This window comes from Dendronephthya gigantea, unplaced genomic scaffold (assembly GCF_004324835.1).
Source record: "Dendronephthya gigantea isolate DGI-Jeju-01 unplaced genomic scaffold, DenGig_1.0 000016F, whole genome shotgun sequence".
In the NCBI taxonomy this organism is placed as follows: Eukaryota; Metazoa; Cnidaria; class Anthozoa; order Malacalcyonacea; family Nephtheidae; genus Dendronephthya; species Dendronephthya gigantea.
Window position 1 is genome coordinate 1,792,582 of NW_021163026.1, and position 26,939 is coordinate 1,819,520.

At 38.3% G+C, this 26,939-nt stretch overlaps 4 protein-coding genes across 8 annotated transcripts; 2 read left to right on the forward strand and 2 right to left on the reverse strand.

Annotated features, from left to right (window-relative positions):
- Positions 1-1,377: 1,377 nt before the first annotated feature.
- On the forward strand, positions 1,378-13,265 carry LOC114520470 (dopamine receptor 4-like). 5 transcript variants are annotated; one of them, XM_028540737.1, is made up of 3 exons: positions 1,378-1,628; positions 3,081-3,256; positions 11,949-13,265. In XM_028540737.1, the coding sequence occupies exons 2-3, from the start codon at positions 3,231-3,233 to the stop codon at positions 13,012-13,014; spliced, it is 1,092 nt and encodes a 363-aa protein (XP_028396538.1). In that variant the 5' UTR covers positions 1,378-1,628; positions 3,081-3,230; the 3' UTR covers positions 13,015-13,265. The 5 variants fall into 5 exon arrangements, with proteins under 5 accessions (XP_028396538.1, XP_028396542.1, XP_028396541.1 ...); XM_028540741.1 differs by lacking the exons at positions 1,378-1,628; positions 3,081-3,256 and adding an exon at positions 4,917-4,970; XM_028540740.1 differs by lacking the exons at positions 1,378-1,628; positions 3,081-3,256 and adding an exon at positions 7,696-7,785.
- A 56-nt stretch (positions 13,266-13,321) lies between these two features.
- Positions 13,322-14,713, reverse strand: LOC114520471 (protein HGH1 homolog). Its single transcript, XM_028540742.1, has 3 exons — positions 14,049-14,713; positions 13,770-13,960; positions 13,322-13,675 (listed from the first exon to the last, which is right to left on the reverse strand). The coding sequence occupies exons 1-3, from the start codon at positions 14,698-14,700 to the stop codon at positions 13,451-13,453; spliced, it is 1,068 nt and encodes a 355-aa protein (XP_028396543.1). The 5' UTR covers positions 14,701-14,713; the 3' UTR covers positions 13,322-13,450.
- A 662-nt stretch (positions 14,714-15,375) lies between these two features.
- Positions 15,376-21,944, forward strand: LOC114520440 (uncharacterized protein YMR196W-like). The gene is made up of 14 exons (XM_028540699.1): positions 15,376-15,618; positions 16,430-16,599; positions 16,840-17,013; positions 17,518-17,840; positions 17,917-18,193; positions 18,373-18,596; positions 18,815-19,083; positions 19,339-19,409; positions 19,559-19,608; positions 19,691-19,884; positions 20,015-20,177; positions 20,437-20,710; positions 20,998-21,274; positions 21,648-21,944. The coding sequence occupies exons 1-14, from the start codon at positions 15,437-15,439 to the stop codon at positions 21,727-21,729; spliced, it is 2,730 nt and encodes a 909-aa protein (XP_028396500.1). The 5' UTR covers positions 15,376-15,436; the 3' UTR covers positions 21,730-21,944.
- A 4-nt stretch (positions 21,945-21,948) lies between these two features.
- LOC114520441 (vitamin K epoxide reductase complex subunit 1-like) lies at positions 21,949-23,547 on the reverse strand. The gene is made up of 3 exons (XM_028540700.1): positions 23,133-23,547; positions 22,471-22,580; positions 21,949-22,322 (listed from the first exon to the last, which is right to left on the reverse strand). The coding sequence occupies exons 1-3, from the start codon at positions 23,312-23,314 to the stop codon at positions 22,108-22,110; spliced, it is 507 nt and encodes a 168-aa protein (XP_028396501.1). The 5' UTR covers positions 23,315-23,547; the 3' UTR covers positions 21,949-22,107.
- Between the last annotated feature and the right edge of the window lie 3,392 nt (positions 23,548-26,939).

The following is a 26,939-nucleotide window of genomic DNA, read 5'->3' on the forward strand; positions in this document are numbered from 1 at the left end:
GCACATCATTATGCTGTTTTAATTTAATCAATATCAGAATTTAATTTATACCGACGTCATGTTAACTTTAATAACTGTGTTACAAGGCCAGTTGTATTCCTGTCAGGGTCTATGTTAGTCTACGAGTTTTATGTTAATTGCGATGTATAAATTAATGTGCAATTACAAACATTCTAATTGAAAAATTACAAGATAGCATCGTAGGGGAGCATATTTTCGACTTTCCCTACGTTTGCCGTCTGGCTTTTTATAACATGAAAGTCATTTTTTTCTCAACCATTTTTGAAATATATTTAGCGAGACACGTTTCTTATCTCGTCTTATTACGAAATATTTGAGAATTAGGATGGAAATCAAGATAACTATAAATCAATATTAAGCTTCCCCTACGTGATGTTAATGTTCTTCGGAGTCTTTCTACTTTAGATCTCGCTACGGGATATTATATGTGAAGTGTTGATCTGTGGGTGTGATTGTGAAGTTAGCAGCTGATCTGTTGTGTTTACGAAGAAACATTTGATTACGTTTGCGAGCGTCTGGGGACAACTTGCGTCAATTCAGCAAGTAGCTTTGCGTGCTTTTCAATTCTCAAAGCCAGTCCGACTGAAATGAGAACGTGACCTTTCGCACTTCACAGAATCCATCATTTTTGAAACAAATGCATGATCTGGAGTGGAAGTTTAATGAACAAGTTACCTTCATTAACATGTAATTTTACGCTTGTGTTCGTATAGGATGTCTTTCCAACAGCAGGAATTCTGTTCTGCATGCAATAACACTCTTTAACGTAACTGCCGTTTACGTCATAACCTCCAACGTCCATTTCATTTGAAGTATCGTGCGATAAAGAGCTCACCGTGGGTCGAGATTTTTGTTGCTTTTGATGACCTATATATGCATCGCTGTACTGCATTCATCAAGGAGGGATAATACTTATAGATAAAACTAAAGAATTTCCTAGAGAATACTGATGTGGTTTACACAGATGTGGTATAGATTTCAGACACCTCAGAGACAGGAATTAAGAGATCCCATATGAATGCACAAAGCATTAATTAAGGGAAAGCAATTAGAAAGTGTGATTAAAATCTGGCTCGAAGAAAGATTTGGGCAATTTACTAACAACGGTCCCTTGTGAACAACGTCTTCTCCCGTGTGAAAACGAAAAGCCTTGCTCGAAGAAAGCAAGTTTAATTTTCTTTGTAGTAGTATACGACCTTATGTCAGATATCCAGAATCAAGCAATACGTGCGTAAATTAATTAGGCTTGTTTACATTCAATCAATCAAAATGCCAGCAGCAAACAAGATGTGAGTTGTGATTGCTGCTGTACATTCGTCAGCACTTGAAAAATTATCATCAAAAGAAAAAAAAACACATTGTATTTCAATTGGCTTTGAAGACAAACAACTCAGTCAAACAGAGCACCTGCAGTTTACAGGTTTTGGCACCTTGTATATAGGTGCGGAACGACACAGGGGGAACTGACAAAAGACAGAGATTCTGACTTGACTGTCTGCGATATTTTTGGGTCCTGCTAGACTTGATTCTTTGTCAAAACCGAGGAAAATTTGTACGATTTGTACACCGTAACTTCTCATTTCATCGAAATCTTTTCCGATGCACAGGTAGGTGGGAAAAGCCTATATATAAAAAATACTGTAGCAGTCTAGATACCGCGATGAACTCGCAGCCAATTGATTGATTAAACGAAAGCAGTTTGTGTGAAAACACCGATTTTTCTCGGGTTGGTAAATGCTCGAATCCAATCCTATGCTCACCAAAACGATAAGTTTGCGCTTTCTTGAACCGCTGAGATTTTATCTTCATTTTGGCAATTTTTATAGGTAAATAATACGTAAACTATGAAATTGTTCTGAAACGCATCAGCCAGCAAACAGGAAAGCGTATTAATTAAAGCATTCGATCGATTAATGCTTTTTGTTAAAACCCCCCAGGCCTCATGAGAAGACTCCCAGTTGAGTTCACTCTATAGAATAGTCTAATGGCTCAAGGCAAAAGACAATCCAAGTCTGTTGGCAAATTAGCATGATTGCATGAATTGTTTTGCAAGAGACGCCGGCTTCACACAAGCTATTGTCTTAAACGGGTACGCGATAAACGCTTTTCAAAAACTTGCTGGGTCTTGCTTGAAAGATCTTCGCTCGAAAATTAGCAAAACCAGCCTAGGATCGCCCTGGCTACACACGTTGAACCCCCAGTTCCAATCCCTGAAAGCAGGTGTGTCCCTCGCTAAAACCTGATGCCTATATTCATATAAAAAGATGCCCCATATTAGTGCTATAATTTGACAGAAGTTGGGTAAAGTGAATCATTAAGTAATCTAAAACATAAATTTATTTCTTTTGCCTTGGGGTTATAATAGATGCATTATATAAGCGTGAGAAAGGCGATAAAGACTTGCCTAATTAGGTCAGCTATAACTTTGCGGAAAATTTGCACACGAAAAGAATACGTTTTTTTACCTGTGCACCCCGTTGTGTTTAAGTATTCATATATTCATATTGACATAGAGTAAAAAAATCGCTTTCCAATAAAAGCAGTCGGGTATATCCACCCCGGGCCTCCTCAATACGGGCGCCCAAGACCCAGGTGTGACCTCCGAATGTTCAAACGAAAACAGTATGGCGTATCCCACAATTTGGAACCGATTTAGGTCAATCTAGTGCGATTTCTACCGAGATTCAAACAAGCGGTGGTTGGCTTTATCTCAAAAGAATTGACGACACAGAGATTGCACTTAAGATCGTGACAACAACACCGTAAATCGTGGCTTTAAAAGCTATAGTTTTGCCTGGTTTTTGGCCAGGATATAATACAATGAATTGGAGAAACTCGTTTCAAAAAATGCCCTCGTATCATACGAATATCATTTCTCGAGCTTCAAGCTTTATCGCTATACGATGGCGACAAGGCTCGTTCTCGAAAGGAACTCGCGATAATGCAGACAGCTGGCGATGAAGTTGCAAGATAGCGTTTACTGTCATCGGTCACAAATGCGATAAAACTATATATTTATATCGGAAACATCTGCATGGATCATTCATTCGCACGTTTAGGCTGAAGAGCGAAGCAACACTGCTGCTTTGACCAGATGCAACATAAGCAAAGAATCAGTTGAGCGAAGTCAGCGAACAGCTTGGAACACACGAAGAAAATTAGCGACAGTTGAAGGAAGTAGACGTTTGACTCGCCGTCTTCCAGGTCGAATGGGAGTTCCACGTGTGATGATAGGGTAAGATAAAGAGTTTCGATTCCGGACTATTCCGTCCTACCAAAATCAGCGTAACCGCCATGTTTTTTTTTCACCCGAGGGCACGAACCAACAAGACTATAAATCACTTTGAAAATAAAGAATGCGACATGCTAAAAAAAAAACCATTTTGATGTATCCTATTCATAGTTTTAATTTAGTCGTCGTGGTAATAATGTGTCAGCGACACCCGGTTGCTTTGCACAAGCCGCGTGTCCCGAAAAAAAAAATGAGTGCCATTTGAAATTTAAATAAGCCATATTACTTACAGCTATTATGTATATCCCGACTTCGAGTGATTTTAGAACAATCTAGTCAGGTCAATATAGTTGACGATACGTGACAAAAACAATATGACCTTTTTTTATCAGTATTAGTTTGAAAACACGATGACTTAGTGGTTACATTAATTTTTTTTTCGCTCAATGCAAGACCTGTTGTAGTTCCGCGTTGAAATAAAGGTTAGTCCTTAACCATGGGTATACGCTTTACTTCGAACTTAAAACTAGTTTTATAGTCTTAATCTGGCTAAAAAACAAGGAAATCTAGGGTTGTGATAATATGTGATCCCATGCAAGGCTTTGCGGAACTGCTGTTCACGGCGAGGATCTGCAAGCAAACAACGGCTGTAGCTGGACGATTAATTGTAGGGGCCAGGGGGAGGGCGTATTCATATATATTCGTCTTATTTCTGACCAATTTATTTTCAAAGTGATTTCTTTTATATACTGTATATATATGAATATGAATATATAGAGCTATGACTCCCCCCTCCCCCTGAGGAGTCAGGTTACGGGTTACCACTTGGGAAGCGAAAACTTCACCATTATAGGTTTTCACTTTTGTAACTCGAGTCACCGATCGCTTCGTTTCATAAGTTATCTGACAAAAATCGCGATATACGTTTTCAAAAAAATATGTTCCACGTCGTGCGGTCAATGAACCAACCATTCTCTCCTGGCGTAGGATGAGCTTCTTGGCGCGTGGCGAGTTACAAAAACGTCGTCATAAAACGTGAAATAAAAGCAATATCTTTGCGGATTAAATCGAATCTTTATGTTATCCTATAGCTTTGCAAATTCCTAAAATTGTTTTGTTTTTTACACGTGCGCTGACGAGTTACCACTTGGGAGGTGTTGGATAGGATGGGAAGGGTCTTAATCCGTAAGAATACCATCAATATAATCTGATATCATCCTCCCACTTTCGCGGTGTAAGCTTGCCACTATAAATCCTAATCCGTGACGTCTATACCTGCGTTAAGAGGCGGTTGCATGCATGTGTGGGATATATATTACAGCTTGCGGCAAACTATATTATATTGATCTCAAAATCTTTGGTCCCGGAAAAAATCCTAAACCAAGACGATATCATGTTATCATGCATGGGTTTTCGGTGATTGCATTTTGAAATTCCTTCATTCTTTCATTCAGACTACCCTGTTTATGCCTACACTCCAGGCGAATGAAAGATTTTAAGAATTCGTGAAGTTTCTGAAATCTTAGCTTAATCCGTTTTTATTTTTTTTTGTTCTCGAGAATCATAAGTCGATGAGCAGACATCCTTGTATTAATCATGCAATAAGTCATTGTGGTTATATTGTTATTGTTATTCACTTCCAATAAACGTGCCCAGAATACAAAAACAAAAAGGTTCTCGTTGGAAAGAAGGACGAAACTACAATTTCTTAGTTGAGGTAACATAAAAATCATAACTGAACATCTCAAATGAATATATTTAGAAGTGTTTATAAACAGCATGGCCTTGTAGTGCATAGGTTTATTTTATTGTATGTTCAAACTAGATATGCATGATGCTTGTATTTTATCAATTGTATGTGACTATGATTTGGTTCATGTTTCAGTTTATTTTCCACTGTTTTTTTTTCTCTGTAAAGTGCATATATGCATCGTGAACGACAGCTCATAAGTCACTTATGCATGAGCGGCAAGTTTTGCATGTAAGACGCGTGTAAGAGATATAATGATTATATGATGGATATATAAAAATATATAAATATAATCATGCAGACACAATATTTCATTAGAAGCAAGGACGTGACATATAAAATATATGCAATTGCAGCCGGTCATATGACTCATATCAGATCAGGACAGCCTACAATGCTATATATTATATATAAGTCCTGCATTAATTATCGCAGTTTAATTTTGCATACATACATAAGGAACGCTTTTTAACCTAATAGTGCTCAAGACATTCCATTGTGTGATTTATATTATTATATTATATATATATAAAACTTTTCATTCAATTTAGTATAACAACGGCCTCGAATAGATAAGAACTTCTCGATACTTTGACCCAGATTAACTATATATATATATAGTCTTATATGATGGACACATCTCACAGATTACCCCAGCGATTTCTCTCTTATTAGTTCACTCCCGCGAGCGAGGGCTATATATGCACTGAGTTCGTTGTCATCAGTTTCTGCATGTTTTATTTATCACACAAAGAATTTTGAACTCGGCTGCAAAGTTCATCGCCTAAGACAAACGGTCGGCCTCGGAAATCCATCCCGGCAGAATTTAGATAAAACTCATAAAAGATAATCAAGGAACTATATATTAACATTTCAAATAGCGCCGGCTGTGGTCCGCAAAGATCAAAAGTATATATCTTTGGAAATACATGGGTTTCTGATAGTATCTTAATCCCTAATGGGAATACTGACAAATATAATAAATGATGTATGTCGTTTAATGTCAGAGGCCGCGGAACCGGGGGGGCATTGGGGGCAGATGCCCCCCACTTTTCGTGCAAGGGGAAAATGTGCCCTTTTTTAGACGTAAAAGTGCCTTTTCTGAAATGATTTTCCCATTTTTTCTGAGATGAATGTGCCCTTTTTAATTTTAAGAAATAAAGTGCCCAACTGCCTTCTGTTTAACTGGCCTAATATTCGTCGTGAAAACGTATCTAAGGAGCACGATGACGGAAGCACGCTACTGCAACCTTATGACTATGCCAGTAAACAAAACAAGAACCGATAAACTAGATTTAAAGTTAATTGCTAAAGACTTCGTTCTCAAAAACAAAAAAGGAGTTGGATATTTTGGAAAATTTCAATAAAGTTACATTTAACCAATTAAATTTTTGTTCTAATTTGTGTAACATCTGCATAATCTGCATTTGATTCCTATCTGTGGTGGTTTAGGGGATATATATATATATATATATATATATATATAATATATATATATATATATATATATATATATATATATATATATATATATATATATATATATATATAGTCTGATGATCGCCTATGTGCGTGACACGCGATCGAGTATACATATTGCCCCTTTTCGTCAGTGCCCCCCCACTTTTGACATGCTTCCGCGGCCTCTGTTTAATGTTTATTACAAGGCGAATGTGCTAAAATACACAAGCCAACCAACTTGACGACATTTGAACGCAGACCTGTGGCTATGATATATTTATTTTTCTATATTTGTGCCTTCACCGCTAGCATGGTATATTTCTATACGGTTTTTTGTTTATCAGCTATTGATTAATTCAACTATAGTTTTATTCGAACTGAGACTGATGTGGGGGTGCCGCAATGCTACCAGGGTGTTTTTAATAAGGATATCTACTAATTCGATTGCAAGTTTCAAAAACAAAACACTTGAAACACACATTGAAGTTGCGGTCTAATCGTTTCATTAGTTTGCCATCGACAGCCTTAATTCTTCCCATGCCTCTATTTGCACGCTTGCTAATAGCTACCTATTCCCCGCGCGCGCATGCGTGCACGAAACTGCATACCAATATCCAAATTTCTCGCACGGATTTTGGTTAGTTGTTGTTCATGCATGGTTCTCGTGTAAAACCTCTCTGGTCTGCTCCCAATTTTTCTTATAAAAATTCTCCGATCCAAGCCTAGATTTACCTTGGTTAAACGGGCGGAATCACACACAGATATGTGGCCTTGTAGGTAAAAATGGAAAAAGTATGCAATTTTTTTGTTATCAGGTTCATGTATTACCCAGAATGTGAAGGGCAAAACGGATATTAGACAATCTTAATTATACAACCAATCTTCCAGCATATAAAAAACTCATTTTGCACGCGGCTTTGTTTGCATGTGGCAAGTTTCTATATACAAAGTGACACCGCGGACCAATAAGTAGTTCTAAATGCATCAGCTCGATTTTTTTTACGTCTAAACATGCATCAACCCTCCCATATTTGCACAGATATTTTTCGAGCGTAAGGCATCTCGATTTTTCTCCAGCTTATGTGACCACATTTGCGTTACGGAATTCAAGACATGCATGCGAACACTTATCTTATTACGCACAATCATCAGTATTTAAACGTGCAATATCTAAATTAAGGATATCTGCTTACCGATGCCTCATCTATATGATAAACTGCATTGTGTAGACATCGCCGTAAGTCGTTCAAAAATCGTATTGTCATTTTTCAAGCACCACAAAACTATCATTAGTCGCAAGATCAGAAAGATATATACTCAGGTATTTCTTGTCATATTAAACACAAGATTGTAGTTCCTTGTTTACAAAAGATTATTGAATGTTTATATATATATATGTATGTATATATAATAATATATGTATGGCTCAGTAAATATGTAGTTTAATCAAATGTCTCCGGTATATAGGACACGCATAACTACTTTTCCATAGCATCATTGCGCGTTGGGCTTTCTAGTAGCGATTTACAACTGTTGTATCGACAATTTTGACGCAACCCCTCAGGAAATGGGTCACTATAGACTATAGTTTCAAACCAGATCATATAAAAGCATTATCATCTTAAACAGCGTACCGATGGCGCTGCAAAACAATCAATTTATAGACATAGTAATAAATTTAGTCTCTTAATATTAATATGGTTTAGTATTTCTTGCATATACGAGAATAAAAGAAAACATATATTTTACTATAGGGCGCGGAGAAAACGAAATTTCTCGCAAAGGGAAGCACTCATGTAACACTATAATTATATTCTTTAGCCGAAAAGGAAACAGAAGTGTTACATATTCGAGCTGTCATTTAATATATTCGCTTTCGTCGTTCTTTAATTGTTTTAATTTCAAGGTTATTTACGGTGAATAAAACAAGTTCACGTTATGAAGGATTGCCAATGAAAAATATTTATTTTCACAACTCAAATTTCATGATAGCTTTCATGTTCTCGTCCGATATTCCATCCAATATTTTTAAAAGACTTGCGGAAAGAAAGGTGTTTCTTTAATATATTAGCAAAATCAACAGGGAGAGACGGTTCAATGTTTATAATCGAACAGGCTGTTTTTGAAATTATCATCAAAATTTCGTATCAATCAACGACGGAGCGGAACATTTTCTCTGAATTTTGGTGGCGGAAACCGCCGGTGCATTGTGAGACGTTGCGGTTACATGCTCAGGAAGAAATTACTGAGAAAAATTTCGGCGCTATAATAAGTATTAACAACGCAGAAAGGTGTAAAGTGATATGGATGTATAAGTTGAGGTATCTTTAGGAGCAATTATTGCGAAATTTAAAAAAAATGAATATGCATGTCTATATCAGTATTATTCATGCATTTGTGAAAAATTTAAGTTTGCATATAACCATTTAATATTTACTTCGTAAACTATCAGGTCTTTAACGAATAAACATGATGTGAATATCGTGAATATCGTCTAAAATAGACGAGCGCAGCGCATGCAGGGGCAGCCTCAGAAAGTTACAACGGCAATAAGATTTGCCAACATATATTTATTTCTTGGCTGATTGCTGTCAGTGTTGATAACTCATCATAGCTCTCAAATGTCAGTGCAAATTACGCACTCAAAACCGAGCAGAGTAATTTATGTCCTTTAGCGCAAAGGGATCTCGATGCTCACAATTCATATGCACCGGCCGTTTAAGAAATTATATGCCGTTTTTTCATCGGTGCAAAACTCTCAAGTACGTATCGGCTATATATAGCCTATATATAAACGCATGCGAGACAACTGAGGATATCTAGCACGTCATTGATAACATCGGAAGACGAAAGGCGGTAGAATGATTGACAACACTCATTGTTTATCAATTGAATGTTTATGCAACACTCTTGTATACACAAAACACAGCATGAGGGCATTTTGTTTGCGTAGGAAACCGCTTAAAAAACGTCGTGTATGAGCTGGAAAACGTTATAAACTTTATAACATCGTAGCTTTATCACTGAAGACAGGACTTCATGAACGGGAGAATTTAATATCTCGAATCTTGCTGCTTGAAGTTTCCCATTGAATATTGGTTGGTTTGACTGCAATTGTATGGTCGGTAAAGACCTGAAATGAAATTAAACAGGTAACGAAAATAATAGTAAATTCAGGTGACTTATATCTCTCATACCTTGAATTTCACGTCGTTGATCCTAGTCAAACTGATGCAGTTTTTTGCGATGATAGATTGTATAGTATGTTTGAATTTAGGATAACAATGACGTCCAGACATCAGGTAGCAGCCAGGCTAATACGACAATATGACACCCTTCTTTCTTATTGAATTAATATGATGGTCGGGTTAGCTTATAGCTAAACTTGATCAACTTCTTTTACACCGCGGAGCCGAATAACTGTTGTTTGCACGTACATGATGTAATTATTGTAATTTAGGTTTCAAAAACATGTGTTGTGTATGACTCCAATGGGAATCGAGAAGGCTTAAAACTATCGGAAGCGAGTGAATGCGACTATTTTTGGAGGGTTCAGTTTTCACATATCGTTAATCATTACGGATATAGCTATTGTTGGTGATGATTGATGATAAAAACTTATTTTGAAAACATCTTCTATGTCACCGGCCACCTATATATATTTAATATTTCGCAGTTAAACATATATTTACAAGATTCTGGGCTGCATACGCAAGGCCTAGTACTTCGGGTACTGTATTAAAGAAACGCGTTTGGTTGCTCTACAGCAAAGCCAAGGCCGCAAAGGGTGAAGGGATATGCCTCTGAAGTAGAAAACTTCCCATGGCATGGAATATGTCCGTGCGTGATAAGATATAAATCGCCGAATTTTTTCACAGTGACAACCTTAAGCTGCCTAAGTACATTTTGGCGTTCACCTTGTAAACTTTAATGGGTCTCGAAAATAGCTTCCCATTTGAAAGATGTATAATTTATTAACACTATATATATTATATACACACCCCTATACTTCCCTTCATATACAATCTCCGCTGAATCTGTTGACGAAGGCTCTTAGGTCTGGCAACGTGGGGAAATCTTCCCGTCAATTTTAGGCAGTTCTTGCACCACATTTAATGAAACTATATTATTCCCGACCAGAGTAGCAAAAAGAGTTTAATTAATAATTAAATAAGATTTCAAGTTTTGAAAACCTTCCTCCAAATGACGTTACGTCACTGAGTCAATTGGCAACCAGCATAAAGAAAGATTTGGTTTTTCAGTACATGCATGTGATCAATTAGAGTGTTCAACTCTGAAACTTCCTCACAAACCTCATTCAAAGCAAACATTACTCACGGATGGTACCCGCGTACCCGCAGCTTTGTTGTAACTCTGCCGTTTCCCACGCTTTTCTCTGTATATTTTGCCATATAAACAATGCTGGCTTCGAATCGAAGGGCGTCCTTACAGTTGAGATGTCTGTGAGACTTTCTGTCTGGCTTGCGCGGTTGACTTTCTGTTTTTAAATTGTACTACGCAATCACTAATATCCTGTTTTACCAGAATCATTCATACACCATTTCTAGAAAAGACTCGTCACTCGTGCACTACAGCTATGTCTCGCGTGCCAGTTCCCTGAAATTATTACTCTCATACCTTCTTAAATGGCCTGTAATGTTTTTTAAAGACAAATTACTTAAAAAACGTATTCACACACTTTGATAGACGTCGTTTCTCGAATTCGCTGGATTGAAGATAAAAAAAACCTCAAGAACTAGGCGTGTGAACACACACCTATTTTCATTGTTGATTTCATAATTATATACAATTTCCAGACGGCAAATATACAAACAGTCTTTAGGGTAAAATATCTGAAAGGAAACGCAGCGAAACTGATCATTTACAAGCACAAAGAGTTTTTTGTAGGGAAGATTCTTTGTAGGGAATTTTTTTTACGTTTGACGTGTCCATTTAGGAATAATACCAAGACAGCAATTGACGTTAAGCGCCGGAAGCTCTAGGAACTGCTAGATTGTTCCTTAATTCTTTCATATTTGACGTTAGTTCCTGTGACAGATTTTGTCTATACGCGATTATTTCCGGGGAGATCATCTCAGAGTATTCTCCTCTGTGTAAACAGTCGTACTTATTTCTTTGGAGACGATCTTGTGTTGAATTTCGAAGCTCAAAGACAAAATAGAACGGCGTGTCTAAGAAATATTGTGCTGGAAAATGTATGTTTAATAAAGAATCAGTTATCTACGGGAAAACCTATCACACAAAAGCTTTTCATGATTCTTCGAAAAAGTTTTCAAAGAACACAAAGAACATTTAGGAATCCATCAAAATTTTAAGATTATATTTCAAGAAAGTGTTCTAAGAGTCCTCGAGCGATCAACAGTGCGTTTTAGGATGCATTAGAGATGCTTAAAAGTTTTAGTGTATTAATATTTTATGGTTTCGCCGGTACTTGAATTTAAGTTTATTTATTGCTGCTTGCAGGTTGATGGACAATGACACGAATCTAGACAACCACAATGGTGCAAATCAATCCAAAGACGTTCCCGTCGAAGCGGTTACAATAGTCCTGGTTTTCATCATCATCGTCTGTGTGGCCGGGAACTTGTTGGTATGCAGTGCATTCGTCATCCAGCCACGGCTGCGCAGAGCCCTCTACTTCCCAGTCCTAAGTCTCGCGGTTGCTGACGTCATGTGCGGCGCGGTTGCCATGCCATCGTATTTGGCGAAAAAGCACGTTTTTGGTGGTAAAAAAGAGCAAATCGTTTGCGACATCTCAAGGTTCTCGTATTTTTTAACAGAGTACGCTTCCGTATTCAGCTTGATGATAATAAGTGTCGATAGAGCCCTAGCTATCATCAAACCGCTAACATACAAAACTACAGTCACTTCTAAGCGAATGAAGGTGGTCTTAGGCTGTGCTTGGTGTTGGGCGATCATCGTGTCTGCTCTGCCGTTTTTCTGGAAAAAGGATGACGATGAGAGCTGTTATTTTAAACCAACAAATGAATGGAGCATTGCAGTTATCCTTGTCAATGTCCTACTTCCATTCGTGGTCATTTTGACTTGTCAAACTTCTATATACATCATCGCAATCAAGCACGCGATTATTATAAAAAAACAAAGAATGGCTGGGACGTTTAATCAAAATCGCAGAGGCAGCACGCCGCGGACTGATGCCTGGGCTATAGAACGGAAAGCGACTGTAAGCTTGTCCATTGTTATCGGACTGTTCATCCTGTGTTGGGGACCGTCATCTTTGTATTACTTCCTGCAGAAAGTAAACCCGGATTATTTCGAGGGAACTTTTGGGGAAAATGAAGGGACTTTTAACGCGGTGGTGAAGTTGATGACGTTTGCGAATTCTTGTTTTAATCCGTTCGTGTATTCGTGGATGAGCAGGGACTTTCGGGAAGGCTTCATAAGAGTCTTGACTCGAAAGAAATATAGAAATGCGGTCGAAAAACAAGCCAGCTACACAGCGAGCCATCATGAACTGCTGACCAAGCAAGTAAGCAAACCAACAATGGTGACATATGAACCCTACTAGGTTTTTCGTCAGAGAAAAGTGTCGTAGTTTTTGAAGTTAGAAGAAGTTAGAAGAAGAATTTTGAAGTTAGAAGAAGAATCTGGGCATTTTCACGGAAATACTGGTATTTTCTAAACTTCACTAATTATCTTTGTAAATATGCATAATGGATTAATGGTTACTTGAAGTAATGAACGGCGAAATAAATTGGTAAAAGAAATATTTATACAACATCCATTTTTGTAAAAAAAGAAGAATTGAAGGGAAAATTTTGATAGAGAATATATTTAAAGATATATATTTATAAAGAAAAAGATTGATGTTAAACTTTCAAGTGTTTTATATTCTTATTAATGAATCGCTCAACAGAATTTTTTGTTAACGCCTTATGAGTTAGACTTAATCCATCTGTCAGTCTAGTTTGTTTTGGTTAATCTCAAACGTTTTCTTAAACGCACTACTTTTTATCAACTTCTTCAAGCTGAGCCCGTATATCGTCAGGTATTTCAACTTCATGTAAGTTTGCCATATCGTCCTCAGGTTCATCTCCGATTAAAACTTGCACAAGATTTTCAATCGTCTGACAAACCGCCTCATCGTTCTCCCATTTGTGAAGTTCCCGGATGATGACGTAGGCGTTCTTCTCTTTGATGTACCGCCGACCAGACTTCGTGGAACAAAGCTATAAACACAAAATATTTGTGATTTAACTATCTGGGATTTCATTCACTAAATACAATTTGCGCCAGTACACTACGAGCAGAAAAAAACCTCACCATCAAGAGGCATTCCAGCAGCATTTTCCGTATGCCTGGGTCCGACTCACGTTTCTTATCATCATCCAGGTACTGTAAGTCCAGTGGAAGCTTATCGTTATCGCTTTCCGAGAATTCCTCTGGTCCAGCGAGTGGTAACAGCAGTATTGGTAGGATATCAACATCGTCACCAAGCAGCCAATTATGAGATTCTAGAAAAAATATCCGAATCTTTCTAATCGAAACTTAAATCTTGTTTTCTCAGCTAACGAGTGCAAACAAGGTTCACCATTTACCTACCATACTCAAAACAGCAATTCCGTATAATACCAACAACTCCCTTCCTACGCACGACAGAATTTTGAAAGCTAATGTATGGTAGCAGTGTTTGAATTAGATTACTAGTCCTTTCCAGGACGACCATTCTGACGGCTTTTATTCTGCTTAAATTGGACAGAAATGCTGCCAGATGATGCAAATCTACACAATCATTGTACTTCTCATTTTGGAGTATATCAAAAATGATCTTAAGAGAGTACTGCGGTGTTTTTTCCATACATTTCAAGCACAATTCACAGCTTAATTCCGATCTAGTCAAATTTGATAAGAGCATAGCTGCGTTGTCAGCAAATGCGCAATTCTTTTCGATAATCCGTGGTAATATCAACTCGAAAATGCTCATAGTTTCCAGTCTTCGCGCCACGATTTCAGAAGCGGAGGCATTTAGAAGAAAGACAAACGCGTCCTTCTGTACTCCTTCGTTGTTATCATCCGTTAATTCTATGACTTTTTCGAGCAGTTTTGGATTCTTTTCAATAAATTTCATACCGTCCGCGCTTCCAGTTAGACCTAGCAAGTATTTTAAAACTAAGGTTTTAACGTCTTCTTTTGAATCCAACGACAAATAGCCGAAAAGATCATTCACTTCGCTTTCCGTCGAATTGGCCGCCATCTTGAACTTTTAAAGTTACCCAGCCTGAAAGCAGGCATGCGTTTCCCCGCCTTAAAAACCACAGGTGGGGGGCCTCTGACCCGCCCCAATTTTAAGGAGGAGAAAAGACGTGGGGTTCAGGGTTGTTTCCAATTTTCAGGCTAAAGAAAGTGAATTCTGCGTGAAGATTATGAAAGGTAATTTTTCATCTGTAAAAATTGTTCACACGCTCTAAGGAAAATATTTTCAGTCTATTGAATCACATCAAACTTCTGTCATAATTTTATAGTGACTTGTTCCGTTTTTTTCTGAGAACACACTCAAAATTGAGGCATGTACTTTGAATTTGTCAAGCATATCTCTTGAAATGCTCACCAAAATATCGATTTACATCGAAACATTGCGCTCAAATGCAAGTTCCAGGAAATGCATTGTTAATCCATCGGATTTGCACGCACGTCATTCCAATGACCCATCGACCTTGTTCATCTTCGTTTTAATGGAGCAGCGATTAGCAGCAAATTCTGAATCATTTTGTGGCTTTTATATCTTTATTCAGGTCTCTGGTATTAAAAATCTCCACTGCCTTTCAATAACTACAAAATTTGACCCATTCTGATGGCAATCTGGTGTCGTGTAAACAGCGCAAAAAATCTCTGACCTTCCTATTTCCGCCAAGCATTCTTCCGGTGCAGTATCGTGCGGAACACACAACACTGGCAAAGCCAATACACATCTCTCTTTCTGCAGAGCAGAAATGGCAAAGGCGCCTCTGTTACGTGCAAACACAAAGGCTTCTATCTGGTCACAATCGAGCCCAGAAGTCTTAAGATTGAAGGAGGACCAAGAACGCAAGCAGAACTGGAAGCGTTGGGGTCCTTATCTTTCTGAACGGCAATGGGGCACAGTCAGAGAAGACTATTCAGCTGATGGGGGCTGGTATGTTACTGTAGCATAACGAAAGTTATAAACTATAATTCCTGTGTCAACTCAGAGTACTTTTACATGCTCTATAGCGATTGATATAACGTTTTACTGTATCTTTACGTTAGTTAGTTCAGGATATATTTACTTTAGGGCAGTGTAACATGCAAAATTACGGTGTGATTTTAGGATGAGATTTTCAAAATATATGAATTTGAAACACCTCGATTCGGACCACGCTTTTCCACGCTTTCGTTTCTAGATTAAGACTTCCTTGCTTATAGTGAATTTTGCACGTAAATTTCTTGTTTAGCAACGAATATGCAACACTGTTTACTACCGCAAGCAATTATATCGAGTGTTTTCACAATTTCTCATAAAATTTCTGAGCGATGTTTGCATCGATTTCCGCTTAATCGTGTTTACACACACGCGATCAAATTACAGCTTTTTCAAGTGTTTTCGCAGCTTACGGCAAATCTATATGAAACCCTACATAATTCTTCGTTAAAACCAACTCAGGCAAGGTTAATTTGGTTGGAAACTAGAGAACATAACAGTTTTTGGCCGCATATTTTTGCGAATTGTCAGAGTTACATAACTTCGCTACTTCATTGTTTACATGAATAAATTTTGATATTACACAGGCAACATTGTACATTGTACCGCAGGCAGGTGTTAAATATATTTAAGGCAGTTTTTACTCTTTAGCAGTTAATAATTCATTGCTTATTACCTAGATATATCTCAAATCACTAGCGTATAAGATAAATATTTCTATGTTTATGCATACGGTTTAAAAATTAACAAATGGTATTTTCATCAGTTGGGATTATTTCACCCATGACCAGTCAAGATCCAGGGCGTACCGCTGGGGCGAGGACGGTTTGCTGGGGATAACTGATCGTGAATGTCGGCTATGCTTCGGTCTTTCTCTATGGAATGGAAAAGACCCGATATTGAAGGAGAGATTGTTTGGCCTGACTGGACCAGAAGGTAAAAACTTAGAAGAAAAAGAATAATGTACATTTCTTATGAAAAAGGTTGCAATTTGATATGATTATAACAATAAGCTGGTACTAAGTAGTTACTTTCTCATTAGTAATGATTAGCTAATTGGTTAATAACTAGCAGTTTGGTGATTTAATAGACAATTTGGTAATTAGCATGTTGGCAATTAGCATGTAATCACAGGGATATACATATCACACCATTACTGCAGGGTGTCTACTTTAGGTAATCATGGTGAAGATGTAAAAGAATGTTACTATTATCTTGACTCTCTGCCTACGCACAGCTACATGAAAGCTCTGTACAAATATCCCCAAAATGAGTTTCCATATCAGTGGATTGTTGAGGAGAACAGGCGAAGAACTGTTCAGGATTTGGAATTTGAACTTTGTGATACAGGTGAGTGACTGGAGATTTCAGGTAGTTCAGACAAAGCATGGCAGCTTATTGTAGAATACTACCTACACTGGACCACCACATTTGAAATATCTTTCTCAGGTAGTTCAGACACAAACCATGACAGCTTATTGTAGAATACTACCTACACTGGACCACCATGTTTGAGATATCTTTCTCAGGTAGTTCAGACACAAACCACGACAGATTATTGTAGAATACTACCTACACTGGACCACCATGTAATGTTTGAGATATCTTTCTCAGGTAGTTCTGACACAAACCACGACAGATTATTGTAGAATACTACCTACACTGGACCACCACGTTTGAGATATCTTTCTCAGGTAGTTCAGACACAAACCACGACAGCTTATTGTACAATACTACCTACACTGGACCACCATGTTTGAGATATCTTTCTCAGGTAGTTCAGACACAAACCATGACAGCTTATTGTAGAATACTACCTACACTGGACCACGACGTTTATATCTGTCCTTTTAGGTGTATTCGACGTAGGTTATTGGGACATCACGGCGGAATATGCAAAAAATGCTCCAAATGATATCTTGATAAAAATCACCGTTAGCAACCGCGGGACAGATCCAGCCACCATCACAGTCCTGCCAACACTCTGGTTTCGAAATACCTGGATCTGGGGGTGTACGCACGAGGGTTGCACCATGAAGGCTAGGATAAAGCAGGAAGGCGCGGGACGTGTCAGGACAAAGCATGATACATTGGATGATTTTGTGTTTGACTTTGAGGGCTCGGAGCAGGGCAGTGAGGCAACGTTGCTTTTTACTGAAAACGAAACAAATAGCGAGGTATAGGAAAAGTCGATTATTATTTGGTGGTTTTATTCCATTTCAAGAAATTTTACAATTTTGTCGTCCCATGTAGAAATTGTACGGGGTATCCCAGTACACGTCTTACACAAAGGATGCGTTTCATCGTTACGTCATAAACGACGAGAAAGAGGCGATCAGTCCTGATAAACGAGGCACAAAGGTCGCCGCGCATCACGTGTTGGAGGTCCAGGGGGGTGAGGAACGCGTTCTCAGATGCAGATTAACCATCGCTAAGGACGCCTCAGATAAACCCTTCGGTGAAGACTTTGAGAAGATTTTTAAAAGTAGGAAAAAAGATGCTGATCAGTTCTATGACGCTGTTATATCAGGTATGAAAAATATTGTTATTTTTGTCACTTACAGTTTAATATTTATTTATATATTACATCAAACATGCGCTCTTTCTGACCAGTTTCTGTATCCCACATGCGTATCACGTGCTCTGCATTTTCGCGCCCTTTCTCTCTAGTTTTTATGACGCATCGTATAACCTTATTTTGATCTTTAGATAAACTTTCGGACGAGGAGAAGTTGGTTTCTCGACAGTCGTATGCCGGCCTGCTTTGGACTAAACAGTTTTATCATTATATCATCAAGGACTGGCTCATCGGAGATCCCGAACAACCCGCGCCACCCGAAAGTCGGGCGCAGGGACGAAACTCGGAGCCTGAGTGGAGGCATCTGTTTAATAGAGACATTATATCAATGCCCGATAAGTGGGAGTATCCATGGGTAAGTATGGTATTTTGGGGACATATTTTGCGCCTGTGTTACTCTAGTTTTCCTCCAGTAGTAAAACTGGATCAATAAGAGATGATCCTTACTCGACCTCTAGGAAGAACAGTTTAGAACTGATATATAGAGCTATCTAGTATAAATAAAGTTAGATTTCTTTCTGTGGTAACACTAGATCGATAATCCGTATTTAGTTTCTCACATACTGCTTTTAGTATGCATCTTGGGATCTTGCCTTCCACATGGTCCCAATGGCCAAGATCGATCCAGAATACGCTAAATCTCAACTTCTCCTGTTCCTTCGTGAATGGTACATGTCTCCTAACGGTCAACTGCCTGCGTACGAGTTCGCTTTGAGCGACGTGAACCCCCCGGTTCATGCATGGGCGTGTCTGTGCGTCTACAGGATGTCTGGACCAAAAGGAAAGAGGGATGACGTGTTCCTTGCACGTTGTTTTCAAAAGTTGCTCTTGAATTTTACATGGTGAGACATGGTGATGTTTTAGTGTGAGAAAAAGTTCCAATATCTGATCCATAAGATATGATCCTTACTGGACCTCTAGAAAAAACAGTTTAGAACTGATAGAGCTATCCAGTATAAATAAAGTTATTTTAGTTTAGGTTTCCTCCTGGATCAATAAGAAATCATTTACTTACTGGATCACTAACTGACTGACAGTCTAGATCGGAATGCGTTTTCCTGCATTAAGTTTGTTCATATTTAAAATCGTTTCTCTAGGTGGGTGAATCGGAAAGATCCAAATGGAAGAAACATTTTTGGTGGAGGATTTCTGGGTCTTGACAACATCGGTACGGTATCTACCAGAGAGAACTAAGAACAAGCCAATCGTTAGTTATTCAAGTTCGTTCATTTTGTAATCTCGATTAGAGTTACATTAATTACATTACGATTAGAGTGATCTCGAGTCTTTGTATTTGATTTCTCTAAAACTCTTAAGGTGTTTTTGATCGTTCAAAACCTCTCCCAACTGGTGGTTATCTCGAGCAGGTAACTAGTCTTCTTTAATGGTGTCTTGTTGTGAAGCTTGACTTAGTTCATTTCAAACTTTCTCCATCTTGTCTTCTCACAGGCTGATGGCACAGCTTGGATGGCGTTTTACTGCACCGTCATGCTTTCGATTGCCCTGGAACTTGCGGTGTGGAAAGATCCCAGTTACGAAGACATGGCTTCGAAGTTCTTCGAACATTTTGTCGATATTTCCGACGCGATGAACCACAAAGGATTGTGGGACGAGGAAGATGGATTCTACTACGATCAACTAAGGTTCGCAATAACACGAATGTAGCAAATTGAAGTGCGTTTGTCGACTTCTCGACAAGCTGTGCATGTGCATCCAATGAAATATTGCGTACGGGAAATGTCCGTACATCATCGCTATCCTTTACTCTGTTAGGTTTGACGAGAGGCGAGAATGTAAACTCCGTGTGAGATCCATGGTGGGACTCATACCTCTCTACGCGGTCCTGGTAATCAACGACGAGTATGTTGACAAACTGCCCGGGTTCAAGAAAAGAATGGACTGGTTCTTGAAAAACAGAGAAGATTTGAGAAATGAGGTACACAAGGATTTCTAGGAATTCCAGAATCAATATGAACCCACTAGGAATAATAGCAATAGCCTTGTGTGTCTCGTGTTCAAATTTCGTGTTTATAGTTTTATCTGTCCAGGTCAGTGTTTTACAGAGCATTGATCTTCCTACAGGCATTCCAGAAGACATTCGTCTAACAGCAGACGATTTTACCACACTGAGTTGTAGGTACAAACTCGTTTGGTAATGGTATCGTAAAAATCCAATCCATTGTTACCTTTGTTAGATATCGTACATGAATATAGACGGCGCCTCAAAATATCATCACTTGCTGGCCATTCCTTCGCCAGATAAACTCCGCTCTGTACTCAAGTACTTACTGGATGAAGATGAATTCCTTTCTCCGTACGGGGTAAGAGCCCTGTCTCGCTATCACAAGGACCATCCGTTCGAAGTGAACGTAGAAGGGGTCAGTCATCGCGTTGAGTATGTCGCGGCCGAGTCGAACACCTACATGTTTGGCGGTAATAGCAACTGGCGAGGCCCTATATGGTTGTGTGGTAGGTTATGGATAAACGTTTCTGGGACATTTTGAAATTTCTGATGATCAGAGTTGGAAGAGCAGTTCAGGACAGATAGAACTTTACCAGAATAAATGAAGTTAGTTTAGTTTAGGTTTCCTCCTGTAGTAACACTGGATCAATAAGAGATGATCCTTACTTGATCTCTAGGAAGAACAGCTTAAAACTGATAGAGCTATCCAGTATAAATAAAGTTAGTTTAGTGTAGGTTTTCCTCCTGTGGTAACACTGGATCAATAAGAGATGATATGCACCCTTGTCTTTAGTGAATTACCTTCTGGTCGAATGCTTGGAGCGATACGATTATTTCTTCGGAGATCAGTTTAAAGTGGAATGTCCAACTGGCTCAGGGAACATGAAACGACTGCGAGATGTGAGCGCGGAGATACGGAACCGTCTTACCCATATCTTCCTGCCCGATGAAAATGGTCGTCGACCCTGTCATGGCGATGATGAAAGATACGCAGTGGACGAGAACTGGAAAGATCTTGTTTTGTTTTACGAGTTTTTCGATGGCGACACTGGCCGGGGTTGTGGGGCAAGGTAGGATGTTTCTCGGAGAATTTTTCGATTAAATCAAATTATTCCGACTGACATCGTATCTCGTTGTAGCATTTATTGTAACGACAGACGATTTTACGCGTAGTCATACATAACAAACGCGTTTGTAGGTTTAAAATTATGTTTCCCAAGTGAAGCTTTGGTTCGTATTTTTACCTTTTCGTCACCTGGGAAAATAAATGTCTTCTTTTGAATTTGAGACGCTTCTTCAAATGTCTTGTTTATTTTGTTTACGTTTCGAAATGATCGCATCATTTTCACTTATTTTCTTTTTCTTATCCTCAAATTTTTTTTTTTAATTTTTTCGTTTTGCTGCCCAGTTTTTGTTCAATAATATCTAACCTTACGTTTTTAGCCACCAAACTGGCTGGACCTCAGTAGTCTCACGCTGTTTCGACAAAATTGCGGCTGCTCGCGAGCAGGAAGATGACTCTTGAATAAGGAAACCACAAAAACTAGTGGATGTGAAAGTTTTAACACTAATCAATCACCCTTACACTGGGGCAGAAGATTCCCTGCTACAGGGCAAGCCCTCAGCACTCTTTACATTTTTATTATCTTTCTACTGTTAATTCGAAGACTAATCCAGTTGATGTAGTTATTTTATGGATTGTAAAATATTGAATCAAATATTTAACAATACTCTTTCACTTTTAAGTTTTCCTTTATTCAACCTCCTAATACCCAGCACAATACATTGTGTTTTCTAATCTATTAGAGTTAGACAGTGTAAGTATTTCTCACAGTGATAAACCTAGCTATATTTTCACTCTGTGTGAATGTACAATGCTTGCTTTTCTAGACTATGTAATTCTTTATTCTCTGTGTGGCTTATCTGGGGAGGGTAGTTGAACAAGATGGTAGATACTCAGTACCAGGAGCAAGGCATTTACAACGTAGGTTGACACACAAACAATACAAAAATCTTCCAGAATATAATACAATATGTAAGCCAAGTACACACAACCGACACAGGACAGAATGCAATTTATCACTACAATCCAAGCGACCGTAACACCGTCAAAGAAACCTGTATAAAATAGGAATTACAAAGTTAGTGTTATCTTTTTAGGTATAATGTAGTAGTAGTCAAATTTGCAAAATTTTTTCTTGGATTTTAAATTCCTCTTTTAACATATCACACTAGATTGATTAAAAATTTGGTCACATATACTTACCAAGGCTTAACACAAATATATAGAAAGCAATTCCATAAATACTGTTTGGAATATTGAATATTGAGTCTTTACCAAGCAATGGTTCAACCAGACCAAATCCTGTACCATACCTGCAACAAAACAGTTCACCATTTAGCATTTGCTAAATTATGTACCTATTGTATTATTTCACTCTGTGTCTCTGTCTAATGCCAGATGATCTCATTTATTTGGGGAATTTGGAGTTTTAGGAAAATCAATTGATATTAGCATAGTTACATATACTTTTGTCAATAGGTGAGTTGTAGATTGATTTCAATAATTCAGGGTCACCAATCTGAACTTCGACAGGAAAATTGGTTGGTAGACGGTAGTACATTGTACACTGTGTGGACTCAGACTGACTATACAAGCTAAGGCTGCTAAGCAAGGGGGGGAAGAAGTCTTTGTTTATGTAGAGCAATATTATTAATGGAAACTAACAGCTGGGCCTACTAAAGCCCCACTTGACTTAATTTACAAGACAACCAGTAATTTATTCATGTTTTGTAAAATAACATACGCGAATTTTGTTTATGACACGTATACTTCATTAATCAATTTCAATTGACACAGAGTTAAATCAATTTGAATTGACACAGTTTAAACTATATAAAATATAAAAAAATATGAGCTCAGCGTACTTTGAAGAGAAAACCTTAGAACAGCTCATCTTGGAGTGAATATCACACAAGGCGACGAAAGACTTATCCTGCATTTTCTTGACCTCAACATAGAGCGCGTATATCGACAATACGATTCCGAGAAGGCACAGGAACGTACGAAAACTTCGCACAAAATGAAACCACGGATAAACTACAGCCATTCTTTACCGAAAACCTCCGTTCGGATCAGAGCAGAATGATCACTTGACCAGTTCTTTCAGACCGTTGCAGCTGGTTATTGTCCTCTTTCTTTGGTTTTGTGTCAAGATATTTACATGATCTACATGATAATGTATAAACCTCATACATATTTTATGGCATGTCAAAAACTATTCACATTATCTGGTTTCGTTAGCGTGATCACGGGAATTTACGGATTATCTGAGCTGACTGAGCATGATTGAAAGTTGGACCTAGATCAGAGGATACAGTGTGACCAGGTTTTGTCAGCGGTTATTACCAAAAACGGTGCTGAAATTTTACCAAATCGGATTTTTTTTTACCAAATACGGCAAATTCCGCTTTTTTAATTTCTGCGTACATACATTGCCATAACAATGTCGTCCCCCGCTACACTCTTTTTTTGCCTTAATTGATTTTCATGGCGACAGTGTATAACACATAAGTTCAGACACTTTTCCTATAAGTACTCTTTATTGCCTTACTATAAACAAGTATACAAACAAGCAATTTCAAACAAGATTTATATTAAAAGGAATATAAAAACTGTCAAACTAAAACGCTGTTTCCATGTGATTATTGTGATATGTCACAATGATACGTGTTAGGCTATTTATGGCTAATATATCATTCAATTCAATTCAAATCATTTCATTCATTTGAATCCATTAATTCAATCTCCATAGCGTCAATTGTTTCCAAATCGTCCTCGCCAGCGTCTGCTGCGTTCGCCGACTCTTCTTCAGTCTCTTCTTGACCTCCATACACAGCTCTAACGTTGTGGTAAATGTCCTCATTAAATAATGCCAGCATTTCGTCAGATGGTTGAAAAGTAGTACACGATTCAGCAACGTTCTTTACGCCGTCTTTGACAAAAAGAATTGAAGCAACACCTTCCGTTGAGAATCTATTTCGTTGCTTAGTTTTGATTAGGTTAACCTGGGAAAAGGTACGTTCACAGTCTGCATTGCTAACTGGTATAGTTAACATAGCCTTTGCGAATGCTGCTAAATTCGGGTACTTGTCGGTTGGAACTTTTCCCCAGAATTCTTCCGTCGGTAGCGCAGAGCAACGATCGGCCAAGGTTGAGATTTCCTCGTCGTACATAAATTCCCTCCACTCTTGGTCGAGACTTTGCAGATTCTCTTGACGAACAACATTGGGAAATCTGGAAGCAATGCCGACAATACTTTGAATGGAACTTGACGTTGCAACCTGGGGATCCAGGAATGCCAGTTGTTTCACAACTACGTTATTCAATGGCAATCGGTTCTTCAATTGGCAACAAAGCTCTGTGTAAAAACACTTGCACCTCCTAAAATATTCCTTTAAAGCTTCTTTATCCAGTGTCTTGTATTCGTTATTCGCCAACATCTTTGCAACTTCAACTCCAAGATACAGCTCCGTCAAAGGTACATGGTTAGCCGGATCAGCAGGATCGGCCACAGTGGCTTGGCTTCGGACAATGGTAGGCTTTACAAAGCAGCTTAATAAAGCCTTGTAGGCTGAAACACAATGCGCATGAAAGTTATGGACTGATGGCGACTTTGCCTGGAAAATAACGTTTAGTTTGTTAACTAGCGGAATAACGTAAGTTAGAAATGCGAAATACAATTTTGTGTAAGGATTCGACAGTTGTTCGTAGAGGAAATGAGACGCTTGTAGGCGATCAACAAGATACTGGCTTTCAAAAAACAGCTTTAGGGCCTGCCATTGACTGAAAATTCTTTCTACACAGCTGCCCAGTGATAGCCATCTGACATCGTAGAATCTAAGCATTCGGTGTGGGAGTCCGTGAAATCTTGAAATTCTTTAAACTCTAGAGATCGCTTACTTGAATAAGCAAAGTAGTTGTAGCATTCCTTGACGACTTGCTCTAAGTGTCGGGGCAACAGAGAACATGCGTGGCTGACAGCAAGAGCAACAGAATGGCAAGCACATTTAATCGCCAGGCAATGAGGATTGGCTGCCATGATACGAGAAACAATGCTGTTATTGCTGCCAAAAATGACATTTGTTGTGTCAGCAGCAAATCCAACGAGATCCTTGACCTCAATATCATGTTTTTGTAGGTCCTTCTCCATTGTGTCAAAAAGTTCCTCAGCTTTTTCACCGTCAACACGTACTAAATTCAGTAATCTAGTATCTACCCTCAGTAGCTTCTCGCTAAAGAATTTTACGACAATTGACATACACTTTGTTGTTCCCTTATCAGTCGATTCGTCAATAATCAGGGAGACAAACTTTCTACCAAATTCCCCGGTTGCCTTGATTTGCTCTCGCAGCTCAGTCTTAAATGACTTCGCCAGAACATTATACGTCAATGCGGCTGCTTTTGTTCGTTTGCACGAGAATCCTTTGGCGATTGCAGAGTCGTAGAAAGTTCCCGAGATCAGTTTCGAAAGATGATCCATTGCACGAAATGGAATGTTGTGCTCCGCCATAAAAGCACAGAATTTTAACTCGGCCTTCTTAGTTTCTATGGTCAGTTTGCTATCCGATACGAAGAATTTGGATAACTATTTACATGTAAATAAAACAAAAAACATGTAACTGCAGCTTTAGTGATACTCTAAAACATGAAAATTCTGACATTGCCAATACTTTTTTAGTAGTATTCACATGCTGTACATTACATACCTGAGAGCTTCCTGACATACTACTCATTAAGGAAGTATGTTTGGCACTCTTTCCATGCAAACGAATAGTTACCAAACGAGCTTGCAGTTCACAACGACATATTTTGCAAAAAGCAAAATTTTGCGATGAATTGCTTACACTTAGCCACTTCGAAAATTCTGGTTTCAATTCCCACTCAGAGCGATATTTTTGTGTATACTTTGGTCCTTCTGTTCTTTTTTTCTTTATCGTGTTGTTGCCAGCAGAATGAGCCATTTTAAACTTAAACAAACTTGATTTAAAAAGTGTTGAGTCAAAACTCAAACTCAAAGCATATTTAAAAAAACACAGCGTCGACAGCGAGACGAGCGAGTCAGGCCCTCAATCCGGTTGCCCGGTACCGGACACAGCAAACCGTTAAATACTTCATGTAGACAGATTATTACGTCCCAGCCAATGTCATTTGTCATTCAGTGGCAGTCACCAAATTCGCCAAGATAATAAAGTACAACATCTTTATATTCAATGTTTTTTGTTTTTACCAAAAAAATTACCAAATTACTTGATTTTTTCCAAATTTTACCAAAAATTTTACCAAAATTTTATTTTACCAAAACTTTCCCAAAAAATGCCAAATTTTACCAAAAGTAAATTAATTTACCAAATCTGGTCACACTGAGAGGATAGATAATCGATAAAGTGATGTTATTGATCAGTGAGCTTACTGTTATTGATTGCAGGTTAATTATTTTTGCAGGCAGATTATGTTACAAAATAAACACCTTATAAATACATTCTGGTATTTCTGTACTATTTATTACCTTCAAACCACCGCCAAAATGCAGAATTCTAAATCTCCATATCTCAGCTCAGGTGGAAATTCCGGGGGGTATTATCAACAGTTATCGTTGATTATTAAACAGCGGTTAGATAATAACCGTCGATATTATTCAAGAGTTTCGCGCCAATAAATATTCAATATGGCGT

What these genes read in the sequence shown, in the direction of transcription:
- LOC114520470 (XM_028540737.1), top strand. Translation starts at nt 3,231, where the DNA reads ATGGGAGTTCCACGTGTGATGATAGG. An exon ending in GTTCCACGTGTGATGATAGG is followed by an intron (nt 3,257 to 11,948) that starts GTAAGATAAAGA and finishes TGCTGCTTGCAG; the next exon opens with GTTGATGGACAATGACACGA.
- LOC114520471 (XM_028540742.1), bottom strand. Translation starts at nt 14,700, where the DNA reads ATGGCGGCCAATTCGACGGAAAGCGAAGTGAATGATCTTTTCGGCTAT. An exon ending in GAATTGCTGTTTTGAGTATG is followed by an intron (nt 13,961 to 14,048) that starts GTAGGTAAATGG and finishes TATTTTTTCTAG; the next exon opens with AATCTCATAATTGGCTGCTT. An exon ending in TGCTGGAATGCCTCTTGATG is followed by an intron (nt 13,676 to 13,769) that starts GTGAGGTTTTTT and finishes TTGTGTTTATAG; the next exon opens with CTTTGTTCCACGAAGTCTGG.
- LOC114520440 (XM_028540699.1), top strand. Translation starts at nt 15,437, where the DNA reads ATGGCAAAGGCGCCTCTGTTACGTGCAAACACAAAGGCTTCTATCTGG. An exon ending in CTGGTGGTTATCTCGAGCAG is followed by an intron (nt 19,609 to 19,690) that starts GTAACTAGTCTT and finishes GTCTTCTCACAG; the next exon opens with GCTGATGGCACAGCTTGGAT. An exon ending in GAGAAGATTTGAGAAATGAG is followed by an intron (nt 20,178 to 20,436) that starts GTACACAAGGAT and finishes TACCTTTGTTAG; the next exon opens with ATATCGTACATGAATATAGA.
- LOC114520441 (XM_028540700.1), bottom strand. Translation starts at nt 23,314, where the DNA reads ATGGCTGTAGTTTATCCGTGGTTTCATTTTGTGCGAAGTTTTCGTACG. An exon ending in TCTAAGGTTTTCTCTTCAAA is followed by an intron (nt 22,581 to 23,132) that starts GTACGCTGAGCT and finishes GTTTTGTTGCAG; the next exon opens with GTATGGTACAGGATTTGGTC. An exon ending in TATATTTGTGTTAAGCCTTG is followed by an intron (nt 22,323 to 22,470) that starts GTAAGTATATGT and finishes TATTTTATACAG; the next exon opens with GTTTCTTTGACGGTGTTACG.